General features: G+C 50.7%; 1 protein-coding gene across 13 annotated transcripts; it reads right to left on the bottom strand.

The window, feature by feature from the left end:
- Positions 1 to 972: 972 nt before the first annotated feature.
- POMK (protein O-mannose kinase) lies at positions 973 to 19587 on the bottom strand. 13 transcript variants are annotated; one of them, XM_067022508.1, is made up of 6 exons: positions 14224 to 14319; positions 13882 to 14000; positions 13251 to 13408; positions 9307 to 9609; positions 5717 to 5775; positions 973 to 4822 (listed from the first exon to the last, which is right to left on the bottom strand). In XM_067022508.1, exons 3-6 carry the CDS (start codon positions 13306 to 13308, stop codon positions 4052 to 4054), a joined length of 1191 nt encoding a protein of 396 aa, XP_066878609.1. In that variant the 5' UTR covers positions 13309 to 13408; positions 13882 to 14000; positions 14224 to 14319; the 3' UTR covers positions 973 to 4051. The 13 variants fall into 13 exon arrangements, with proteins under 13 accessions (XP_066878609.1, XP_066878608.1, XP_066878615.1 ...); XM_067022507.1 differs by lacking the exons at positions 13882 to 14000; positions 14224 to 14319 and adding an exon at positions 16755 to 19587; XM_067022514.1 differs by lacking the exon at positions 5717 to 5775 and having other exon boundaries at positions 11839 to 13408; positions 14224 to 14317.
- Positions 19588 to 19787: the final 200 nt, after the last annotated feature.

Genomic DNA, 19787 nt, shown 5'->3' with positions numbered 1-19787 from the left:
ACCCCAAAGGCTTGTCTTTTAATGCAGGGTGCATGGTCTCCATGTGGTGAAGCTGTTTTGAAGCTTTCATGCTTTCCTTGGATAGCCGATCGCCACGTATTACACAAAGCAGGCTTGGAGAATGTGAATCACCTGTTGCAATGAACCCGTAATTTAAGTAGGACTCCTGGTATTTTCTTCTAAATGCAGCTTTCTTTTTGTTGGCAGTCTTAGAGTCCTCTGTTGTCTCATCATTGGGTCTTTCCGCCTTTTCAAAGAAGCTCTCCAGCTATGTTTGTTTTTTACTCATTTTGGCTAGGGTTAGCTTGTGGGCTTCCCAAAACTGTGACTGAGACAAGTGCGCAGTGCGGGAAAGAGGCGCGGATGGAAGAGGTAAATAAAATAATGGGCGGGCCACACACAGACTAAAATAAGTGTCAGATTCTGACTTAAAGCCCGCCATCAGATGCAGCTGTACAAGTGAAGTACCATCAACTCACTTGCCACTATAAAGCCTGCCACCAAAAGCAGCGTACTTTTCACTCGCCACTCACTGATAGGGCTTTGATATGAGTCTGCAAGCAGTTGATTTATGATGGTCTCTGGGCCGTCAAACCTCTCTGCTAATGATGATCTGTATTTGCAGCCGCTCCCCAGCGCCAGCATCACCGCCTCAGCTCCACCTGTGATCATCAGGCATCAGATTCTCATAAGGAGCGCGCAGCCTGGATCCCTCGCATGCGCAGTTCACAGCAGGGTTCGCGCTCCTATGAGAATCTAACGCCGCCGCTGATCTCACGGGAGGCGGAGCTCAGGCGGTAACGCGAGCGATGGGGAGCGGCTGTAAATACAGATGGAGCTTCGCTCACTCGCCCGCCGCTCACCTCCTGCTGTGCGGCCCACTTCCTAACAGGCCACAGACTGGTACTGGCCTGTGGCCCCAGGGTTGGGGACCCCTGTGTTAAATGATTAAAAGTCATATGAGAATAGTGATTACTGAAACTGAGCAACATTTATTTTTAAAGTAATGGGGGGGGGTGGATACATAGAGGACCTCTTTAACACATCCTGCGTGAGCTAAGCTTTCCACCCCACTCCCACCTCATGTGCCTCGTTTTAAGAACACTCATATATCCTGTCTCTGCTGAACGATTTACAATCCCTAGAGGCCCTCTGAAGCTTGGAGTGTTTGTAGCATCATATGAGATAAAGAGAAAGCACACTGTAAACCACATGGTAGTGATGATTTTTTTCTTTTTTTTTTGCCACACCACACGGCATGCGGGATCTTAGTTCCCTGACCAGGGATCAAACCCTTGCCCCTTGCAGTGGAAGTGAAGAGTCTTAACCACTGGACCTCCAGTGATGTCCCCGTGGTGATTTATTTTTAAAAATTCTTGGAATAAGGTTAGTACAGGGACCACGAAGTCCCGGGCTGTCCTTTGAGAATGGCTCACCTCATCTGCCTCTTCTCCTGATTATACTTTTTTTTTTTTTTTTAATTTATTTATTTATTTTTTATTTTTGGCTGTGTTGGGTCTTCATTGCTGCGCATGGGCTTCTTCTAGTTGCTTAGTTGCTCTGTGGCATGTGGGATCTTCCCGGACCAGGGCTTGAACCGGTGTCCCCTGCATTGGCAGGTGGATTCTTAACCACTGCGCCACCAGGGAAGCCCCTCCTGATTATACTTTTGCTGAATATGTGGGCAATGAACTCACCTAGGTTTTAGTGAGAATGTAAGTTCCTCTTACGATTTTGCAGTTCTGTTGGTACTGAAGATTGAACCTGAAGGGCCAGGGCCGGTTTGGTGTCTGGCAATGGCAATGAGAAAGCATCAGGGAGAACTCAGAGGCGGAGCAGAAGTTGGAAATGCCTCTCACCAACTCTCCCATTTAGAAATGGGTTTGTCTCAGGCCACACGTGAGTCAGAGACAGAGCTGGGACTATAACTCGGGTCTTCGGATGCTGACAGCGTCCCCTCCCCCACACCATGCTGTTCATTTTAGCTCTCTATCATCAGTATTTAAAAACAAATTCATTTGAAACAAAGTTTTGCTCCCAATGCAAAGTCCCCAAACCAAGAAAACCCTCAAACCAGAATGACAACACGAATAGGGTAATTTCAAATCGGCAATTCCACACAGTAACTACTACGTCAAGTGAAAAGGGTCCTAAAAGGTACATGGTCTTGTGGCAGAGGTGGGGGGGCTTCCAGCTTTATTGAGATGTAATTCACATACCATAGAATTTTCCCTTTTTGTACAATTCAGTGTTACTTAGTATGTTCAGAGCTGTGCAACCATCACCACTGCATAATTTCTGGACATTTTCGTCACCCCCAAAGAAACCCTGTACCCATAAGCAAGCACTCCCCATTCTTCAACCCCAAGCCCCTGCCGGCTGCTAGAAACTACTAACTTACTTTCTACGTCTATGGGTTTGTCGATTCTGGACATTTCATATAAACGGAACCATACAAATGTGGTCTTTTGGGACAGCTGCTTTCACGTAGCATATTCACCCATGTCGGAGCAAGTATCAGTACTTCTTTCCTTTTTATGGCTGAACGACACCTCACTGAATGGATGGACCACACTTCCTTCGTTTTCTTTATCTATTCACCAGTGGATGGACATTTGGGTTATTTTCATCTTTTGTCTATCACGAATAATGCTGCCATGAACGTTCACGTACAAGTTCTTTTACGGCCATGTTTTCCATTCTCTCAGGTAAATACTGGGGAGTGGAACTGCTGGGTCCTGGTAGCTCTATTTTTAACTTTTTGAGGAACTGCCAGACTGTTTTCCAAGGCAGCCGGAACACGTGACGTTCCCACCAGCAGTGTACGATGGTTCCGGTTCTCTGCATCCTCACCAACACTTGTTATTGTCCATCCTTCTGATGACAGCCATCCTGGTGGGTTCTGGCAGCATTTTTATAACAAAGAGTAGCAGTTAATATACTCGGGGCAAGCGTATTCTCTGACGAACCATAGGACCCACAGGACCCGATCAACCACAGGCAGTAGAATACGGATAACACTGACAATTCTCCCTATCCTGCTGTCTGGGTTGCCCTCCCTGACAGTTAAGGACAGCGTTTCTCGAAATGTGGTCCCCAGACTGGCACCACCAGCATCACCTGGAAACCAGTGAGAAATGCGAACTCTCGGACTCCAGCCAGACAGACTGAGTCAGAGCCCGTGGGTCGGGGCCCAGCTCCCTGTGGCTCCAGTGACGGTGAGGCCTGTGCGAGCCAGGGGCAGGCGGTCGGCTGCTCAGCGTCTCTGCCCCTCAGTGCCAGCTTTAACCCCTTACTGCTGCTGATGACTTGCACCAGGCCCATCGTCCCCTGCAAACAAGGATGACGGTGACCAAGGGAAGAGCTGCTGCTTGAAGGATTCAATCATGTGACTCAAGTGGGAGGGCCTGACGCCATCCAGTAATGAGTGACAGATACTGTTGATATAACATGTTCACAATAATTAGCTTTGGACCCAGAAAATCCAGCTGGAAGGTAAATAGGAATTTCACAAGCATAATCTCCATCGTACTTGATATTTTAAATGTGCCTTATCCACTCAAAATTTCAAAGAGCGTGCAAGCTCGCTGGGAAGGGAACGGCACAGGAACTTCACAGAGCAATCATTTGAAACGGTAGAGATGCCTCATCAGTACCAGTGAAATACACCGCAAATACCTAAAAAAGCGAGTGCTACTGCTTGTTTCCTCTGTACACTGCAATTTAAAAACCTCTCTACACACGTTTCTTACGAGCTTACACATTTAGGTGTTCGGGAAGCCTCTCTGTAGCTCCATTTTCGTTACTTCCTTCAGATACCGGCCAGACTCGCTGCTTCTCTGCGCCTTCGCCTGAAGCCAGGCTCCCATCAAGCCCGGTTTGCTCTGGCTTAGTAACTCCTGCCAGGCGACCAGGATAGGGAGCCGCTCACTTGTGCACGCGGACGGAAGAACCACGGGTCAAAGCAGCAAAAACCTCACCATCAGAGCGGAACCACCGTGACTCTTCCATCCCATCCCTGACTCCCATGCCTCACCGGCTGCACTGGTCTTTACAGCATCTCCCTTGTCTGAGACGTCGCGGTGTCTCTGAGGAGATGCAAAACCTTCTGGTAAGTGTCCAGCACGTCCTGAGCGGTGGGTCTCTCTGCAGGCGTCTGGCTCTTACACGCCTTGTGAATATCAAACAAGTGGAATCGGACCATGTCGCTCCCTTCTACGTGCCCCAGAAGGAAACTGGAGACGTCTGGAATCTTCCAGATGTCGATCTTCTCGTCATAGGCGGGCATGAGGTCGTCGTGAAAAGGCACGTCCTCTCCGTAGGGCCACAGCTGCTCTGGGGCCACGAAGTCCCCGCGAAGCTCCCGGTGGCCGCACTTCACCAGGGCCCCGGTGCTGCGGTTCACCAGGGGCAGGGCGTCCAGGTCGTTGAGCACGATACTGAAGTTGGCGGTCAGCAGGTACTGGGACAGCGTCTTGGGCAGGTCGCTGGAGTCGCACATGACCAGCGTGCCCAGGGGGCTGCGGTGCAGGAAGTCGATGATGGCCACGTAGCCCAGGGCCAGCTGCAGCCTGTGCTGCCATGTGTTCGTGCTCCGGTACTTGGAGAGGTTCAGCGTCGCCTCCAGGCTGCTCAGGGGGCCTAAGGGGTGGTACTCGGTGAGGATGCTGTTGTCATCCTCACAGTAGCCCAGCAGCGTGACAACGTGCTCACTCTGCAACGACTTCAGCATCCGCAGTCCGTGCAGGAAGTCGTCTCTTACCTCCAGCCGGGTGAGCCGCGACAGAGCCACCTTGCGTTCCTTCCACTCGGACAGAAACACCTGGAACACAGCCACAGAGAGCGTCAACCTGGAACCCTTGCCAGCTGGCGAGCCGGGAAGCAACACGGCAAACGCCTCTCAGTGTCAGACGTGGCGCAGGGGACACAGACATTAGCGAGGCACAGACTGTTCCAAAGACTTGCTCATAAGCAGGACCAGACGCCGGGCGAGGCAAACACCTTGTCGGGGCGAAGGCCCAGCGCGGAGGAGGCCGGGCAGCGGGTCCGGGTGCTGAGCGCTGTCTGGAGAGCCCGCGGTAATGTCCCGGGAGCTGGTCTGCGGGACGATGGGGCTCGCAGGCCAGCTGTGGAGAATGGGGGGCACTCCCAGGAGAAGGGACGGCATGAACAAAGGCAGGGGGTAGCGGACAGACCAAAGCAGGGCAGCACGAAGCGGGGGCGGGGCGGGAGAAGGCTCGACGAGTGGTGAGCGGAGGGCTGGAAAGCCCCACACGGGGACCGAGCCCCGCCAGCCCATCGCACACAGCGCCATCATTCGTCTTAAAAGGTGTCAGATCAAAACCACAGACAGGAGCGACTCCACGTAAGGAGCACATTTTGACACGGTCCGCGGTTTTCTGTGACTTCAGCTGTAACAGCAGGAGCTGAAGTGGCACAAACTGGACCTGCTGTCCTGGCACACAGTCGGCAGAGGAGCCGCTGTACCGCACGGCCTTGCACTCCCATTTCTATCAGCTGGCAAAGAAGAACCACAGGGGAATTCCCTGGCGGTCCAGTGGTTAGGACTCTGCGCTTTCACTGTCATGGGCCTGGGTTCAATCCCTGGTCAGGGAACTAAGATCCCGTGAGCTGTGCGGCTTAGATAGATAGATAGATACATACATACATACATACACAGATAAATAAATAGATAAATAAATAAAGTGGTATTTACAAAAAAAGAAATAAGAACCACTGGTCTTCTGCTAGAGTCCCCAAACGGAAGGCAGAAGGCTGCAGAAGAGAAAACAGGATCCAGGTCAGGACTCCACTGAACCAGGTGGCTCCTGACCCCGTGGGCTGTGTCCCTCTGGCTCCCTCTTCTTCGTTGTTAAAATAAAGCTTACGAAAGCAACTTGGGGCATATTTATTAAGAGCCTCTAACATTAAAATCTACAATCTATCTAAGGCAACAATCTGAAATACCTAAATAGCTCTAAGAATAAAAATCTGGCATTATTTATAAAAGCATAACTGGAAGCTATCCATCCATCAAAACTCGGGGAGCAGTCCGGTTATGCAGGACCACTCAAGGAAGGTTACAGGGCTCAGCAAAATGCAGATGCTGATAGGGTTTTCACAGATAAAAGTAACGTTGCAAATGAAAAGGATACAAAGTGTTTTTATACCATTGTTCTAACTGCATAAAACGAGGCAAAATTACATAGAAATCAAAGGGTTTTTGCTCTTCTCTTTATATGCTTTTTTTCCCCTTCATACCTTTTGGTATAACTTTTCCAGAATGAATATATCTTATTTTTATATTTTAAAACATTTTTTAAAAGAACTAAAAACTATTATTTCAAATGGAGGTGGGCTAGAGGACTGTGAAGATTTATTCTGGTCCTGAGAAGGGAGGTTCCTTAATGGAAAAACCCTCTAACTGCTGTTGACTGTTTATTCAAAAGAGAAATCTTTCAAGAACTTCTCAAGAACCCGAATTTGAGAAAGTTCACTATGGATAATTTCTATTAAGAAGCCATATTTATCTGAAAGCACGAGCGTTTGTGTGTAGCCAGTAGAGACATCCTCAGAGTGGGGAAGAGCGAGGATGTTGGGGAGGGGGAGTCATTTAAAGGGAACCTGTGAGCAGTCGGGGACGAGCCCGGAGCTGGAAGGTTTGTAGGTCGGGTGGGCAGATGAGGACGGGCCCTCGGGGTGGCTTCTGTTTTCCTAACACCTTAGTAGCAAGATCACCAGCTAAGGAAGCGTCTAAGGAACAACGAGGGGGTTGTTAAGGAAGCGTGTGTGTCAGAGAATGGGAGGGAGAAGTTACTACGGGAAAGGAGCCTGACCCCTGGGCTGTGCTGAGGTCCGTGGTCGTGCCTGGATGACAGGGCTGTGGCGTTCCTCTCTGCCTCCGGGGCCGCTGCCCAAGTGCAGATACAGAGCTGGCCTCAGCCGGGTGTGGGGCTTTCCCTCCAGGCAGGATGGAGACAGAGATGCAGGGAGATGTTGCCAGTGTCTGTGCCAGGGTGACAGGACACAGCCGCAGAATCTGCTGCCGGGGGAGCTGGGATGCAGACAGGCGGGAGGGTCAGAGAGGGAGAGGTGGTGGGATCCGCCCACAGAGGCCCCGAGGGGTTACTGAAGCCAGGGCACCAGAGGGGCGGGGGTGGAGGTCAGACAGGGACGTCAGGAACTTTGGTCACAGAAATTCCTGTTGAGAAACTATGCCCCCAGAACGGGTGCCAGAGAGGAGGGACGCCCACGTAGGCGGGGTGGCCGCAGCAGGATTGCTGGGCTAGGTGCCTACCCGGAGGGTCAGGGGACCGCCCTGGGCCGGAGCATGCGCAGGCCCCGGGGTCCCAACGGGGCAGGACAGATGGGGCTCCCCGTGGAGCTGACACCCCCGCGCTCAGAACACCTGTGCCCCAAGGGCAAGTTTCAGCCAAAGAAACAAAGTCTCAGTGTAACAGCCCTTCACCTTAACAAACCAACCACATTCCACGCTGTTGAATCTAGTGGGCTGGGTGACATCTGCGAGGTTCCGTAAAATCAAATCTGTCCTCAAACAATAATCTGCCACCGTCAAAGCTACTCAAAAACATCCTTCAGGGTAAAAAGCAATTCCAAAAAAAATTCCCAAAACGCTCTGAGCGAGCACAACAGCGTGGAAGCAAGCGGGCAGCCCTCAGGGCCCCTCTCTGCAGGAGGCACAAATTAACTGGCTGTGAGTCCCCTACTACTCCCCTTCCTGGTGACTTCTTAGCGCAATGCTGTCAACACCCCCCAAATCTACATCCCCGCCCCCCGAGTGCCAGACTCGTACACCCAACTGCCCGTGTCCCTGCCTGGCCACCCAAAGGGCTCAGGATGGTCACCTCACGCACACACGGGGCCTCCCCGGGCAGGTGACGCAGACCCTGTCCTCCCTGCTGCCCCAGCTGGGCGCCTCCATCATCCCCTCCCTTACGCCCCACGTCCAGCCTACTGGGACGTTCTACTGCCCCCGCCTTTAAGATACAACCAGAACCCACTGATTTCTCGCCACGTCCGGGGCTGACACTCGTGTCGAGCTGTAGCCACCTGTCACCAAGCTCCCCGCGAGCCCGGCCGGGTCTGCTCTGCACACAGGCCGGCAGTCCTCCCCTCCGCTCACGCTGCGGTGGTGCCCGAGGCCAGCAGCCCCGGGGGACCCTCACCTCTGACGCCTTCCTTGCACCCTGCCTCTGGTCCCCGGCCAACCAGGCACATTCCACCCAGGGGCGTCGGCTGGTCCCCATCTTTCTTGCGGGATCGTTGTCCCCAAATACCCACACCATTCTGACCACCTGGAGTAACAAGCTCGCGGCTCTTTCCTTGCGCCACTGGCTCAGAGCACGTCACGAACACAGCTTCCTACGCTCCCGTTTCTTGTCTTCTTGACTGTCTGACTCCCCAGCCGGCTTCGAGGGCCTTTGTTCCGTCCACTGCTGCGTCCCCAGCACCCACTACAACGAGCGGGCGAATCTGAAGAAACCTGTTACCTTCTCGTCACCTGGCTTCATGGTTTCGCCTCACATTAATTCCCCTCCCTTCTCCCCCGACTCCCTCCTTCAAGGTGAATCCCTTTCCCACTCAGGGATGCAGCTGTCTGTCCAGCTGCAGCCCTGCCGTCGCTCGCTGCGTCCTCACAGAGGGTCTGTCCTGTTCAACACCCTTCACTGGCTTCTGGAGTCACCCTGTCTCAGTGCAACCACTGCGGAAATGCAGTCCATGAGACTGGGCTCCGGAAGCTTCTGTGCGAGAACGGAATTCACCCCTTTGCTTTCTCTTTTTAAAATAAATTTTTTTTTTAATCGATATAATACCACCATAGAGTTTGAAAAACAAGAACGAAAAATACTGCCCCAAATCTTCCTTCCCCGTAACACACTTTCTATCATTTTTACGTTTTTCTACATATATAATCTTGCAGAGGAAAACAGCGTATCGCACAATTTTCTCTTTTGCTTTTCTACTTATCATAACGAGAGCTTTTGCATGTTGCCGCACAGGGTTCCTAACTACACTTACTGGCTGTAGAATATTCCACAAGTGGTCGGACCGTAACTTAACCACCGCCCTGTAGTTATTACTTCTAGTTTTCTATTACTATCAACGATGAAGCCGAGGGCTCCTTGGTGCATCTAGCCGCTTCCTCCTTCGCCTCCCTCGACTAGGATAATGTCCCAGCTGGAGGGACCGGCGGCTGGGCTCGTGGCTTCCGGCCCACGACGCCAGCCCCCCTCCCGCTGGGCCGCCCGCCCCCCCCCCCCCCCGGGCGGTGAGCCAGGGACTCACTCTCTTCACGGCTCCTTCCCCGACGCGCTTCACCTGCCTCACTTCCGTCCTCAGCTGCTCGCAGGACAGCCACGGGGAGCAGTTGCTCATCGGCCCCATCCGGAAGTGGCCGTAGGGGCAGCGTGTGGGGTCCTCCGTGGAGCGCCGGGGCGAGATGAAGAGCCGGTCGAGGCAGAGGTAGAGGAGGGCGTTCATGAGGGCCATGGAGAGCAGCAGCCCCACCACTGGGGGCACGTCCCTGGGCGCGGGCCCTTTCCTGCCCTCCTGGGGCCGCGTCTCCATGGCGCCGGCTCCTGCGAGCTCCTAAAACAGACAGCGAAACGGGGAGTAGTCACGGTCCATCCATCTTATTTCAGGAAAGACTGAGGGCGACACGGCCTCCTGGGCCTCAGGGTCACTGCGAGGGTCAGAGAGGGTTTGAGAGCGGCCTTGTACCAAACTCTCGATGCCAGCTCCTCCCAGAATCGCTGCTTTCTACTACAGCTTCGAGCGGAAGGGAGGCTTGGCTCTGACTTGGTCTCTGTCTCCCTGCAGCTGTCTGCGCTGAGTAGATACGCACTGAGCAGTTAGTAAGATGAAAGCCAACTGTGGCTGTGTCAGTCCAGCGGGGCTGGGGCAGGAGGCGGACGGGAGAGAAGCTGGGGTCGGGATGTTCCTTGCAAGGTACTCAAAAGCCCCCTGATTATTTTTAAGAAGCAGAGGTGTGAAAGGTGCCCCAGGGTGGGAGGCCCCGGCAGGAATCCAGAACGAGCGCTGATGAGAACGCAGGGCGACACGACGGGGCTGAGACGGGCGGGCGCGCTGGTGAGCAGCCACCACGAGGCACGGGCGCTCGCCATCCAATGGGCTCCCGCCCGGGAGCAGGTGCGAGGCCCGGGGCGGAGGCAGGCGTTACCACCCGGTTGCCTCGGTGGAGGGTGGGGAGGGACCTGGACATCGGGAGCGGGACACTCAGGCTGCCTAGGGTGGACGCTGGTTGCCACCCGCAGGGAGCATCACTACCCCGACAGGCGGTGTGGCTGTACCACCGCGTGCCGGCTTAACCGCAGCACGGGGGCACACGGGACACTAGTGACGGCACAGACCCCGTGCCAAAGCTCAACAGCCAACGTGCAGGCCTGGCCCCTCGGCAGCACCCGGCCTGGCTGACCACTCCCTCCCTCCTCCTGAAAATGCTCTGCACTCGGCTCCCAGTAGATACGCACTGAGTAGATAGATACTCAGTATCTACTCAGCCTCCCAAGGGCTGGGACCCGGCCCCGCCCTTGTTCCCGGGGTGGGGAGATCTCCATGCCCATCCGCTGAGCTCCAGGCGTGAAGCCCAATCCCAGCCTCCCCAGAACTCCACACCTGCTTTCCTGACACCTCTACTTGGAGTCTTGGTGGACAACTCAAAAATAATATGTCTCCTCCACAATAAAAAGACAAAGAACTCAATTTAAAAATGGGCAAAGGACTTGAGCAGACATTTCTCCAAAGAAGATATACAGATGGCCAACAGGCACATGAAAAGATGCTCAACTTTAATCGTCAGCAGGGAAACGCACACCAAAACGACGAGATCCCACCTCACACCCGCTAGGATGGCTATAATCAAACAGCCAGGTGGTACCACGTGTGGACGGGAAACCCTCGTACATTGCTGGTGACGATGTAAAATGGAGCAGCCACTGTGGAAAACAGTCTGGAAGTCCGCAAAGGTTGAACACAGAGTCACCACAAAATCTACTGCTCAGTATCTACCCAAGAGAACTGAAAACATACATTCATGCCAACACTTGTACATGAGTGTTCACAGCAGCATTATTCATAACAGCCAAATAGTGAAAGCAACCTAAATGTCCATCACATGATGCCTGGAGAAACAGAGCGTGACGTGTCCACACAATGACATAGTATTCAGCCACTAAAAGGAATAAAGCACGAATACGTGCTGCAACACGCGATGAAAACATTATTCTCAGGAAGATTAACTAAGGGAAATAGCATATGATTCCATTTATATAAAGCTCCAGAACAGGGAAGTCCAGAGACAGCTAGTAGATCAGTGGTTGCCAGGGCCTGGGTGGAGGCGGACATGGGGAGAGGCTGTTGATGTGACAGGATTTCTTTTGGGATGAAAATGTTCTGGAATTAGTGGTGACGGTTGCATAACCTTGTGAATATACTAAAAATCACTAACTGTACACTTTAAAATAGCAAATCTATAGCCTGTAAATTATATCTCAACCTAATTTTTTAATTGAATTACAGTTGATTTACAATATTGTATTAGTTTCAGGTGTACAACATGATGATTCAGTGTTTTTCTAGATTATAATCCATCTAAAGCTACAGCATGTCCACTACCTACGAACGAGTTCCATTCCAAGAGCGTGTTCGCAAGTGCGACGAAGTTAGCCTAGGTACCCAACTGACACAATCGGCTATATAGTGCTGCGCTGTAACAGGTTTATAATACTTTTCACACAGATGATACATAAGAAAACAAACACAAAAAAACAAAACATTTTTAATCTCACAGTACAGTACCTTGAAAAGCCAGTAGTACAGTCCAACAGCCGGCACACAGGGGCTGGCATCGAGGGAGCAGGCGAGAAGAGCTACTGACAGCAGGACGGAGAGCAGGAGGGAGATGGCAGAGCTGAAGGGTCGTCAGCAATAGGGGACGGAGGGCAGGCTGCCATTTCCCTCATGACTGACGCTGATGGAACGTAGGTTCGCACCTTTGAAAGCTCGCAACTTGAAGGTTCGTATGTAGGGGACTTACTGTATTACAAAATAATGGCTGTATTCCCTGTGCCATACAATTATCCTTGTTGCTTACCTATTCTATACACAGGAGTTTGTAACTCTTAATCCCATACCTCTATCTTGCCCCCTCTCTTCCCTCTCCCCACTGGTAACCATTGGTTTGTTCTCTATATCTGTTTCTGTTTTGCTATATACATGTGTTGGTTTTATTTTTAGATTCCACATATAAGTGACATCATACGGTATTAAGTCTTTCTCTGACTTATTTCACTAAGCATAATACTCTCTAGGTCCATCCATGTTGTTACAAATAGCAGAATTTCATTCTTTCTTATGGCTGAGTGATCAGAAAACCTGAGTAGACATTTTTCCAAAGACAATGTGAATGGCCAACATATGAAAAGATGCTCAGCATTGCTAATCATCAGAGACATGCAAATTAAAACCATAATGAGATATCACCTCACGCCTGTCAGAATGGCTATCATCAAAAAGACAAGAGATAATAAATGCTGGAGAGGGTGTGGAGAAAAGGGAACCCTCCTGCACTGTTGGTGGGAATGTAAATTGGTGCAGCCACTATGGAGAACAGTGTGAAGGTCCCTCAAAAGACTAAAATTTGAACTACCCTATGATCCAGCAATCCCACTGGTGGGTATATATCCAGAAAAAAGAAAAAACTCCACTAATTTGAAAAGTTACATGCACCCCAATGCTGACTGCAGCTCTATTTACCATATAAATAGACATTGGAAGCAACCTAAGTGTCCATCGACAGAGGAATGGATAAAGAAGACAAGGTATGTATTTTTACGTATATATAAAATCTCAACATTAAAATATAATAAAAATACTTCCCAAACTCAACTCTTCCCCTCAGATCTGCTGTTTTCAGTGTTCACACTCTCAGTGAGTGACAACTGTACTCTTCCAGCGACAAGGCTGCAGGTGGAGGGTCAGGGGTGACTCTTCTGCTGAGCAGGGAATTTTAGCAGTGATGGACTCCTCTACGGGTCAGTGTGCTCTTGCTAAGGAGAAGAGAACACGCTGCTTTGCTCATGACGACGTGCTCGAGAGACCCTGGCTCCACTCGACTGCTCCAGCCTCATTTCACAGCTCCTTTCTCGAGACGACGCCACGTGAGTCCTGTCAGCAATGCCCAGCAATGCTGCAGGGGGCTGTCTGCTCACCTCCCTCATCGAGATTCCGGGCCCACATCTTTCTCGCCACCTCTCTCCCTCCGGGCATCTTCCGGGACTCCTGTGGACATGATGACGACGACGGTCACCACTCGGGCCTCACGGTCTCCTGAGCTTCTTCCACTGACGCCTGATTCTTAGAAGGTGACCTTAAAGAAATGGGCAAAACCATGGCCATCTCTCCTCTGTAGCATTTCAAGTGACCAAGAGTGTGTCAACTTAGACCTGAGGTCAGGGACCAGAGAACTTTTTTCCGTAAAGGCTCAGACGGTAGGTGTTCAGGTTTAGGGGCCGAAGCGGGAGTCGAGCGGCCACGGCACTGTGACGTGCGGGGTGAGGAGGTAACTGTCAGAGTTATTTCATCTTGGCTGTCAGCAGCAGCCAGGCCATGCTACCCAAGTGAGCAAGCATGACTGTGCCCCAACAAAACTGTGCTCACGGAAGCTGAGATTCGAATTTCACGTGCCACACGTTCTTTTGATTTCCCCCCCAACATTTAAAAAAGTGAAAAGCACCCTCAGCTCACAGGCCGTACAAGAACGGGTGGCAGGGAGCAGCCAGCCAGCCCACCTTAGGTGACGGCATCCCTCTGGATGTCGTGGGCCCCCCTTCCATTCCACACCTTCCACACCGTCGCATCCCCACACGTGGCTCTGGCGGCTGTGTACACGCCGATCGCTTCAAGTCTCTTCTGTGGCCTGGCTCTTTCTCCTACACTTCGCTCAGCTGGCCCCTCAAGGTCTGCAACATCCATACCTGAATTCAGTCTCTCCGGTCACCGGCATGCCCACTCCACAGGGTTCTCCTCTGTGACGGGCACACAACCAGGTGACTGGATTCCTCCCTCCCCGTGGCCACTAGACCAACCAGTCACCACCGATAGTCACTTGTCCCCGCAAAGCTCCCAAATCTGCTCACACCCGACACCCCCACCCCCGTTCCCCCGCCCTGGTCTAAACATCACCTTCCTGGGCTTCTGCAACGCTTTCCCACGCACTTTCCCACTGCTTTCTCTTTTCCAATCCATTCTCCTCACCGACTAGGATCTTTTTTCTTTCCTGAAATGTTTCAGGCATAAACAAAGTTAGAACGTAAGATCATGAGCACCCATCCAGCTCTGTCAAGAAGTACTGCGTCCCTTCTTAAAGAAATAACACATCACAAACGCGGCTGAAGCCAGGTATAGCCCTCGCAGTCCTATTCTGCTCCGTCCCAGGCAGTCCCCATCTTCAAGTTGGTACGTCAGTAGTTCTCAAACTGTGGTCCCCGTACCTGCCGCGGCACCACCTGGAACTTCTGAGAAATGCAGGTTCTTGAGTCCTTGCCCCACACCTACTGCACCAGAAACTCTTGGGGTGGAGCCCAGACATCTGTGTTAACACACGTGACATGGGGGTGCAAGCTGAAGTTTAATAATTTCCATGCATGCTTTTTTATTCTCACCACGAGTATGTGCACATGAATAACGACACTTAATACACGTATGTTTTCAAACTTTATATTGATACAAGCAGTGTTGCACTGTTCGTCCCTCAGTAACCGCAAGGGGTTGGTTCCAGGACCCCCTGCGAATACCAACATCTGCGGATGCTCAAGTCCCTCATATAAAATGGCGCAGAATCCCTCTGTATCGGGGATGCAGGACACAAAGTCCTCTTATGACTTGCTTTTTTAAAAGCCCAGCATTATGGGTTTTTTGTTTGTTTGTTTGTTTGTTTTTTTTTGCGGTACGCGGGCCTCTCACCGCTGTGGCCTCTCCCGTTGCGGAGCACAGGCTCCGGACGCGCAGGCGCGGCGGCCACGGCTCACGGGCCCAGCCGCTCCGCGGCACGTGGGATCTTCCCGGACCGGGGCACGAACCCGCGTCCCCTGCATCGGCAGGCGGATTCTCAACCGCTGCGCCACCAGGGAAGCCCCAGCATTATGTTTTTGAGGTTTATCGAAGCAGATACATGACACTCTACTTTGCTCTTCTGGATTGACTATACCGCAGCTGGTGATTCAGGTTTGCACACACTTCCTGTGTACATGTGGAAGGTTTACACTGGGGTCTTTCTTTTTAAAAATCATTTTATTTACTTTATTTATTTTTAGCTGCGTTGGGTTTTCATTGCTGCGCGCGGGCTTTCTCTAGTTGTGGCAAGCAGGGGCTACTCTTCGTTGCAGTGCATGGGCTTCTCATTGCGGTGGCTTCCCTTGTTGCGGAGCAGGGGCTCAGTAATTGTGGTACGTGGGCTTACTTACTCCACGGCATGTGGGATCTTCCCGGACCAGGGCTTGAACCTGTGTCCACTACATTGGCAGGCAGATTCTTAACCACTGTGCCACCAGGGAAGTCCCACCCACTTCTTAAAGAAGTCATTCACCCACTCCATCACCTGATGGTCTTTTTTAATTTTTTTAAAAGATTTATTATTTACTTAATTTGTTTTTGGCTGCATCGCTTCTTAGTTGCGGCATGCAGGATCTTTCGTTGCGGCCGCAGGCGTCCTTCTAGTTGTGGCGCCCAGGCTCCAGGGCGTGTGGGCTTTGCACTTTGCGGCACGAAGGCTCTCCAGCTGTGGCGTGCGCGCTTAGTTGCCCCGCGGCATGTGGGATCTTAGTTCCCTGATCAGGAATGGAACCCACGTCCCCTGCATTGTAAGGCGGATTCTCTACCACTGGACCACCAGGGAAGTCCCCTCCTTCTTCTTTTAAAGGCATATTTCTGGAGTATGTTGCCCAGAGCTAGGGAAGAGGCTGTACGGCTAAGGAAATGTTCTCGCCCAGAAATAAGCAAAACGACACTGAAAGCTTCTACAAATTAAACCAGCTACAGAATATTTTACACAACCAGAGAAGAAATGAATTAGTGCCACCCCGCCCATACAATTTTGGTTAGAATTCCATTTTGCCAACAAAGCACAGGTACATTAATTATTTTTAACATTCCGGATGGCTGCTTAGCCTTAAGGTTCTATAGTAAAGGTCAAGCAAGGGTGGAGAAGACAAGGCCACCAAAGAACAAGGCTAAACCCTGCTTTTTTTTTTTTTTTTTTTTTTTTTTTTGCGGTACGCGGGCCTCTCACTGTTGTGACCTCTCCCGTTGCAGAGCACAGGCTCCGGACGCGCAGGCTCAGCGGCCATGGCTCACGGGCCCAGCCACTCCGCGGCACGTGGGATCTTCCCAGACCGGGGCACGAACCCCTGTCCCCTGCATTAGCAGGCGGACTCTCAACCACTGCGCCACCAGGAAAGCCCAACCCAGCTTTTTTAAAAGGGGCAGCAGACGATTCCAGACCAGGAGGCGGTGGTAGCGTGGCACCAACAGAGGCAGGAGCTGAAGCCTGTCCCGGAGGCGTGTCCGTCGGCGCAAGTCCAGCTCGGGAGCCGGGCAGGACGCGGCCCAGCTACCCCCGCGACCGCCCGCCGCCCCTACCTGCCGCCCCCTCTCCCGGCCCGCCGCCCCCACCTCCGGTCCCCGCCGCCCCCACCTCCGGTCCCCGCCGCCCCTACCTTCGGTCCCCGCTACCGGTCTGGCACGCGGCCTCCTGCGCCTGCGCGGCCGGAAGCGGGCCCAGCAGGACCAGCGCGAGGGTGAGCCCTGGTGTGGTCCTCCCGCCGCCGCGCACCCGGAGGTCGGTCGCCGGAACGCAAAGCCAGAGTCGGAGGGCACCCGGAAGCAGCCCCGGCGCACCCGGCCGGCTCCTGTGGCGGCTGCTTCTCTGCCGGCGCTTGACGGCGGTGACGTGTTTAGTCCCGACGCGCAGCCGGGCGCGGGAGCCGGTGCGGAGAGGACCTGTACGATCTAGACGCTGCAGAAAGCTCCCGCTCAGCGCAAGGCCGTGCTTCCAAAGGGCGGTCCTCAGACCAGATGCCGACGCTTCACGGCGCCAGGGAACTTGTCAGAAGTGCGAATTCTGGGCTCCCTCCCAGACCCGGGGCTGGGGCCAGCGCTCTGTGCTTTTACAGGCCCCCGGGAGTGCCCGTGCTAGACATCCACGTTTGTTTATGCGTGACTTCATCCTGGAAGAACACTAGGTGAATGCGGAAAAATGCACCCAGCTGAGCCGCGCTGCGTAGGAACGCACAAAACACACGCACGCACCCCAGCATCTCTCAGTGTCTTCAGTTTCTGTCGTGAGCCACAGCCATCCACATCTGGTGTTTCAGCTTTCCAGTGGGTTTCGGGTAACTCCCCATCGCTTCACAATAATTCACAGGCTGCAGCCCTTCCAATCAATGCCCATGTCTAGAACTGAGAAATATAATAACCAAAACAAAAAACTCATTGGATTGGTAGAATGGAGAATTGGTAGAATTGGTAGAATGGAGACGACAGAGAAAAAAAGTCAGTGAACTTGAAGACAGGTTAATAGAAATGATCTAATCTGACCAACAGAGGAAAAAAAGGAAAAAGAGATAAAAAAGAACAAAAGGCACCTGCGGGACAAGAACAAAAGGTCTAACATTCTTGCATTGAGAATCCCACAGAAGAGGAAGGGCTGAAAAAATGTTTGAAGAAGTAATGGCTGAAGGTATCCCAAGTTTGGTGACACCTACAGATTCAAGAAGCTGAGCAAATAGGGTAAATCCAAAGACATCCATGGCCAGACACATCAAAATCAAATTACTAAAGTCAACTTTTGCAAGCAGCCAAAGAGAGATGACATGTAGCTGAACGACCATTCTAATGACAGGGAGTCACATTTCTCAAGTGCTGAAAGAATTGTAAACTCAGAATTCTGTATCCAGCGAAAACATCTTTCGGGAATGAAGATGAAATAGACATTCTCAGCTGAGGAAAACTAAACAGAATTTGCAACCAGCAGAACTAATCTAAAAGAACTGCTGAAAGAAATTTCTTTAGGCAAAAGGGAAATTATACCAGAAGGAAACTTGGAACATCAGGAATGAAAGAAAAGTAACAAAAATAGTAAATCTCTCGGTAAATGTAATAGACTACTCTTCTTGAGTTCTTTAAAATGTGTTTGGTGGTTGAATGCAAAAAAATTGTCTGATGGGGTTTTCAATCTAAGTATAGGTAATATATAAGACAGCTGTAGCATAAATGGTGGGGGTGAGGAGACCTATACCGTGGTAAGGTTTCTACATGCCAATTGAAGTGATAAAATATTGATATAAATAGTCCATAAAAAGTTGAATACGTATTATATAATTCCTAGAGTAACCACTAAATAATAATAATAATAGAGAATAACAGGAAGATCTCCGATCACTTGGCAATTAAATGATACACTTCTAAATAATCCCTGACTGAAAGAGGATGTCTCAAGAAGGGAAATTAGAAAATATTTGGAGCTGAATAAAAATAGAATGTATAGCATTAAATGCTTATATTGGGGCAAAAATCATCATCTAAGCTTGGATCTATCTAACCTTCCACCTTAAAAAATTACAGCATGTACTATATACTAGAAATTTGCTAAGGGAGATCACACACTCACACACAAGTGTGAGGTGAAGGATCTGGTGGTCACTAATCTTAACGTGGTAGTCATTTCACAATATATATCAAATCATCATACTGTATGTCTTAAGCTTACACAGTGTTACTTGTCGATTATAATACAATAATTGCTAGTCAAAAAAGCTAGAGTGGGCCAAATCAAGTGGAAGGAAAGAAATAAAAGGTGAGAAAATTCAGTGAAGTTGAAAGTTCTGTTATATATACTTTTGTTTTTAAAGCTTGTTGATACACACTGACTTGTCCATTAATGGGTTACAACCCAATTTGAAAAACATTGCTTTTTTTAAAAAAAACAAAACAAAACATTGCTTTTTATAACATAACTTCCAGAGGGAAACCTTCTGGACTCTCTTACTAATTTATAAGTTAATATCTGGGATATAACTAATTACAGAATTGAGTTGAAGGCCTCACTGAAGAATGTAAGTAACGAAATTTGTGCTCCTAGGGACTTCCCTGGCGGTCCAGTGGTTAGGACTCCGCGCTTCCACGGCAGGGGGCACGGGTTCGATCCCTGGTCGGGGAGCTAAGATCCCGCATGCCACGTGGCGTGGCCAAACAAAACAAGAAATTTGTGCTCCTTTGTGAACCCTTCCTGACTCCATCAGGAAGATAATCCCTCCTGCTTCTGTGTTTCCAAACAGTACCTCTTCGACAAGCTAATGAACATTTTCAGGGCACTGAGGGGAGTACCATACTGTTGGTGTCTCTCAAAATTGGGATCCCTGAGGGCAGACATAGTAGTGTCTTACTCTCTTCTCTAGCTCCAGATCTCCTTTATGTGGGTCCAAGCTGGTGCTATTTGCTGTATTTGAGATTTTTAAAATTTTGTTAATTCATTAATAAAGAAACCCATTACATGTTAACAAAAATAACATTTTATGAAACTTATATTTTCCGAAAAACCAACCAGGAAAATGGCAGTTTTACATTTTTGCCAATCTCTTTCATCTGACTTAATAGATTTCCAGATTCTCCCATCTGCTTTATGTTCAGTCTGTTGGAATATGGCGTTTTTGGTTGAAGTACATGAAGGAAATCCAATCATACACACAGAT

This window comes from Kogia breviceps, chromosome 20 (assembly GCF_026419965.1).
Source record: "Kogia breviceps isolate mKogBre1 chromosome 20, mKogBre1 haplotype 1, whole genome shotgun sequence".
NCBI lineage: Eukaryota > Metazoa > Chordata > Mammalia > Artiodactyla > Physeteridae > Kogia > Kogia breviceps.
This window is presented reverse-complemented; position numbering and strand designations above follow the sequence as displayed.